A 6068-nucleotide genomic window follows, 5' to 3' on the forward strand; every position below is an offset into this window, starting at 1 on the left:
TCAGCCACTTTTCCGGAAAAACTTGCCAGCTGTCTACACTGGCCACTTGAATTTCCGCAAAAGCACTGACTTCCTACTGTAAGAAATCAGTGCTTTTTGCGGAAATACTATGCTGCTCCCGTTCGAGCAAAAGTCCCTTTTGCGCAAAAGTTTTGCGCAAAAGGGCCAGTGTAGACAGCTCAGATTTGTTTTCCGTAAAAAAGCCCCGATCGTGAAGATGACGATCGGGGATTTTTTGTGCAGAAGCGCGTCTAGATTGGCCACGGACGCTTTTCCACAAAAAGTGCTTTTGCGGAAAAGCGTCCGTGCCAATCTAGATGCTCTTTTCTGAAAATGCTTTTAACGGAAAACTTTTCTGTTAAAAGCATTTCCGGAAAATCATGCCAGTCTAGACGTAGCCATTAAGTCTGCGCAAGTGCACATTTTATTTAGACTATGTAAAATAAATGGGTTTTGTACCTCCAAACAGGATTGAAACTAATGGAGCAACCTTCGTTTTATGTTATGCTGGTGATAAAGAGATTTTGTCAAACACTAGCTTAAAACCCCCCAGTACATCTGAGTCTAGTTTCTGTATTCAGTCACGTAACTATTTACTGACTGGAACAATACACTGCAGGAATGATGCCCACTTACCTGCAGAGCTGCATCACAAATGTATCCTATGAAATAGTACAGTGGGCAGATGCTGCTCAGGACAAACTCAGAACAAAGGTCAGCAGTGAGGTACATTGACAGTTGTGTGGCAGAAAGCAAGATCTGCCTTCAGGGAGCACTAACTGTCCCACATGACTGCAACCACAAAGGCGTTCACATTTTCTTTCGAAAGGAGAAAATGACATTAATAAGCACTTGATGACCCTCTATATGTCTTGTGCCCCTAAGCATGGTTGCTTCTGTTGGAAGCTAATATTTCTTTTTTCCTTGTTTGATTTGAATAGGAGTCAAAAGATGTGTGACCCCCAGTTGTGTCTTGAAGGAAGTCAGTGTGTCCAAGCCAGCAGATGCATCCTGCAGCTTCCAGAGGTGAGAAGCCTGAATTATGGAAGGCTGAGTAACTTGTTTCTCAGTGTGACTTACTAAGAAATCTTGTCTCCCAGTATTGACAGTCAGTCACGCTATCCTCATTGCTCCAGTGCAGCAACTCAAAGTCAAATGGGGACCCAAAGTAGGGAGTCGGGTATCACTACTATACCTGTCTTCTAACTAGTGTAGGAACTGTGAGATCCAGCTCCAGACCTGTCCATCCAGCCAGTAAAAAGCTTCAACACATTAGCAGTGTGAGTGCAGGAAAAGGCCTCCAGCTAGGGCTCACATCTTGGTGTCTGCACATCCCATCTGCTGGCAAAGCTCTACGCACTGAAATCTTTAGATTACCAGTCCAGAAAGAGTTCTGTGAAAAGATGCAGAGCAGCAGTGTGGGATTATGAAGATCCCTGCTAACTGTGCTGAGGCCAGGAGGGAAATAATAGTCAAAAAGGCTCTACCAATATTAATCCCAAGACCTTAGATAAGTTGGCAGCTCTTACACTGATGAATTGTTTGAGCAAACTGATTTTTAATTGCTTCCTAAAAGTAAGGCAGCAGGGTAGATGTTAGTTTGGGTTTAACATCCCAATACATCTTATTGAGAAGACTAAACTCTGAATTTGCAGTTGATCTAAAAGATTATGTCCACATCTTTAGCTATTATAATCCTCTTTAGAGACCTCATCTGCTTTGTGGAGAATAAGGGCCGTACCCTGGCAGAGTTGCCCATCCCAGGAGTTGAGAGAATCTTTGGCACTTTGCTCTACTGGTAAATTCCTCACCCAAACAACCAGACTGAATAATGAATGTTTTCATTGGCCAGCATCCTTGTTCACATGTGGCTTTGACATCACAACCTGTGGTTTTAAAAATACATGAAAAGACTGTCCAGCTCAAGCGTGGATACAGTGAAGTATAAATAGGGGGTCGGTTAACAAGACAAACTCTCTAACTGCTGATTTCTCCACTGCTTGTCAGTGTAATAGTAAAGAGCTGTGCTAGACTGAGGAGACTTATGGGTGTGAATGAATACAATTAAAAATACCAAGAGGTGTTGGTGAGGTAGCATTTATCATATAAACACTGTTTCCACTCCATGTCCAGAAAACTCAGCCAAACTGGAAGTAGTAATTCCAAGGGCAAAGAATCCTTAAATCTATATAGGGCAGAGCTTAAGGTGATCTAGCATTTAAGTTACTGCCTAACTGCCAATTAGTACTAAATGAGGTAGTATTTTAAATGGCAGTTGGTTAATATATTATGTGCTCATCAGTTCTTTGTGTACAGGTGAGACTAAACAGGCTGGAAGACAGAGGGGTTTAGCTTGACTCAGGCCCCGTAGAGAACCCAACTATACTCTTTAAGGGGAGACATAAGTGGGCCCAGGTACCACTGTTACAGCACCACAGTTTGACTTGCGTTTGATTCTACACAGGGCACTGAGGGCTCCTTTGGCATAGACAGTGAGGAGTACGAGGCCATGCCTGTGGAAGTGAAGCTGTTACCTCGGAAGCTCCAATTCTTCTGTGACCCCAGAAGGAGAGAACAGATGTTCCAGCCAGCAGTGCAGTGAGAAGTCACATCAGAAGGACCAACCTCATCAGGATCTTTGGGGTCATTCCTGAATGTGCTAACCAGATTAACCTCCTCTGGTCATTAGTTACTTGGCTGGTAAATACCCAAGCCCATGGCACACTGGTGGGAATGGCTGCTGTGGCATGGACCGAAGAGGTAAAATGCATAAATTTGACTCTGAGAAACAGATTAAAGTTAGTGGTGTCTTTTTTTAAAGAAGCCATCACTGTTCCATTTACAGTGCTACAGGTGAGTGCTGTAAGACTGAACTTACCATTCTATTGCAAGTCTGTACTAAAGTGAAAAGAAATACATGTCTGTGGTTTTGAGAATTGGGAGCCATCTTTCGTACTTGTGTTTAGAGCAGGGAATTCTGGGATTTATGAAAAAACTATGAACAAGCTGCTGCGATAAATGGGAGCCTATGAAATTTAGGAACTGCTACACAAGAACAGATATGTGGGTCAGCTAGTCTGGTCTCCCATCTCCTTTTATCAGTGGTGGAGGCTCCCGGGACAGGCATATAAAACTCACAAAAAACCTACATATTGTCGTGCTGTATCGGTGGGCAAGAGATATTCCTCGTGACCTCAGCTTATGCTATTGAAGTGGGGGAAATACTGTTACAATAAAATTGCAACTTCAGATACTGAAAATCTTCCATAAGGAGAACTTATGACTGGAGCTCATCCCCAAACTTAGAGGATTTTGTTCCATTCATAGTTGCAGACTATGGCTGCAAAACAAACCCGTTGCTGGTTGGCTTCAGCGTGTGAACATTTATTTTTTAGATTGTTAAAAAATACTTAGCACCACAGAATTCTACTAGTTAACAACACTGTATAACATTAGGCCTTTGAGCCTGTTTAGGTATGTTGCTTGCTAACCAGGACTCCTTTTGTTCTTGCATTAGGATAGCATATAAAAAGGAGTAATGACCTGCTTATGTATTTTGTGGGGCCTGGACCTATCAACTGAGTAAACTCAGTCCTAGGTAGGCAATCCATCCCTGCCTGAATGATGCTGTTGATATTGCCACCTTTATCATTTCTGCAACACTGTGCTTTTCAGTGTAACTAGCCCTGCTAAAAGGGTTTTTTGCTCAGTGTGGGTTCCAAGTTAACATTGTTCTCTCGAATGTGCACCACTACCACCTCCTGCCACCAGCTTGGAAAAGTCATTAGGAAGCTTGGTATGAGGAAAGACTACCTGGGGGTATTTTGTTCTGGTGTTTTGCTATCCCTTTTCTTCCCTGTTGCACAAAATGCTATGCATGTGTGGTCACTTATAGGTCCACCTCAGTCTATCAATTCACCACCCCCCGTTATACAAACAGGCACTAGTTTGGTTTCAGCAGTCAGTGAACTTAAAGGCTTCTGGCCTCTGCTTTCCTCATGAAACAGTAATAAGTAAGTATAGTCCAGGGCTAGAAAAACAAGAACAAAGTAATGTTAAAATGTGAGCTTTAATAGTTGAAAAACAAACAGATGAAACCCTGCTGTTGTAATGTACCAGCTCCTCTTGGCCCCTCAGACAGGTTCAGCTCTGTGGAAACAATTCAACGTTTAAAAGCCTGTGCTGCTCTTTTTACTGAGAAATAAAAGTGTCACTGAAACCGTACAGCTTGCACCATTGCAGCTCAATGGTCACGCTGGAAGCCACATTCCACTTCAGTTACTCGAATAGTAAAGGAATAACTTCAGCCATCCTCGGGGGGAGCAGAATTCACCTGTCTACCAAGTGGACGGTTAGAGCAATATGGTTTAGTAAAGAAGGAAACTGGCTGAAACCCCCCTGCAGAATTTTGCTAGATCTGTGTCTCCCTTAAGAGAGCACAGAGGAGTAGTGGCCCAGTGGTTAGGATGCAAGCCTGGGATTTGGGAGAACTTCACTTAGTTCCAACTTCCTGGCTGACCATAGCCACACCACTTACAGAAAGACTCAGTGTCCTAGCTGTAAAATAGGGTAAAGGTACCCCTTTCTGACTATCAGCCCTGTGGAACAGACACATAGGCCACTAGGGGAAAGGCTGTTCAAGATCTGATTGAAAGGCAGCTTAGGTGAAAATGATAACACAAGGGCAGAGTTCATGATTTGAAGGAAGGGTAGAAGGAAAAACAGCGCAATATAGGGAATGGATTTCAAGGAGGCAGACTTTAGCAAACTCATGGAGTTAATAGGTAAGATCCCATGGGAAGCAAGTCTAAGGGGAAAAATGTTTCGAGAGAGTGAGAGCAGTTTTTCAGAGACATTATTAATGGCACAAGAGCACACGATCCACTGCATAGGAAAGATTAGAAGCATGGCAAGAGCCCACCCTGGTATAACCTGGGGTTCGTGCTATAACAAGTGGAAACCAGGTCAAATTCCAAAGAATGGTAAGAAACACTGTATATAGGGCTAAGATTAGAAGGGCCAAGGCATGGGACAACTAACTATAGACAAAGGGTAACAAGATGACATTCTACAAATACATTAGAAGCAAGTGTAGGTCTATTATTCAGTTGGGGGTGGAGAGGGAGTTTAGTAACAGAAAATGTGGAAGTGGCAGAAGCATTAAATGACCGTTTTCACCAAAAAGGTTAGCAGCAATTGGATGCCTAACATAGCCAATGCCAGTGAAAATGAGGTAGGATGAAAGGTTAAAATAGAGAAAGAACAAATGAAAAATGTCTTCAAGTGATCTTATTAAATTCATCCTAAAATATTTGAGCAGTTGACTGAGGAGATAAGTCTGTAAAAGACTGATACCTGTTTAATTTGAGAGGAGATATGTAAAAGGCTGTTACAAAAAGGAAGGAGAAAAAAAAAACTTCTGATGATAGGATAGGAAGCAATGGGCTTAAATTGTAACAAGGGCAGTTTAAGGGTAGACATTAGGAAAAACTTCATATCCATCAGGGTGGTTTAGCACTGGAATATATTGCCTTGGGAGGTTGTGGACTCTTCATCACTGGAGATTTTTTAAGAGCAGATTAGATAAACATCTGTCAGGGATGGTCTATATAATACTTAGTCCTGCTGTGAGCGCAGGGGACGGACTAGGATTCCCTCCAGTCCAATCCTACAATTCTATGAAATCCTGGCCCTACTACTGTCTGTAAAGCCTGAATTTCCCCTAGGCTGTTACAGTCCTGTAGTACAAATAAGTACTTCAGTAATTGTGAGTAATACAAAGTTTGGAGAACTGTTGGAAATTTAATGACCTTTCACTTTCCCTTCTCTCTTCCCCCTGCGGAGGGACTCTCAGACCTAGGTCATTACATACAGACCCATTTCAATTAAAGATGAGGATGCCACTGTAGTTTGATGGAAAGGTTGTTGCTCTCTCCTTTTTAGCACAGAAGTGAGCAGGGGCTGCTGTTCCTAAGAGATTGGAAATCTTTCTAATGTGTGACACTACCGCAGTCAGGTGATTATTGTGTGGGGATCAGATGGCATACAACTACAAATCTTAACAGCCA

The 6068-nt window shown here is 42.6% G+C and overlaps 1 protein-coding gene across 5 annotated transcripts in view; it reads left to right on the forward strand.

Moving 5' to 3' along the window:
- Positions 1-5328, forward strand: part of AGK (acylglycerol kinase) — a 57527-nt gene extending 52199 nt beyond the window's left edge. For all 5 annotated transcript variants that reach the window (XM_006133374.5, XM_006133375.5, XM_006133376.5 and 2 more), the window contains 2 exons: positions 942-1026; positions 2465-5328. In XM_006133374.5, coding sequence (XP_006133436.3) covers positions 942-1026; positions 2465-2602 — 223 coding nt within the window. In that variant the 3' untranslated portion in view covers positions 2603-5328. The remainder of the gene's footprint in view (positions 1-941; positions 1027-2464) is intronic.
- The last annotated feature ends 740 nt before the right edge of the window (positions 5329-6068 follow it).

Source organism: Pelodiscus sinensis, chromosome 1 (genome assembly GCF_052426305.1).
Source record: "Pelodiscus sinensis isolate ZL-2025 chromosome 1, ASM5242630v1, whole genome shotgun sequence".
Classification (NCBI taxonomy): domain Eukaryota; kingdom Metazoa; phylum Chordata; order Testudines; family Trionychidae; genus Pelodiscus; species Pelodiscus sinensis.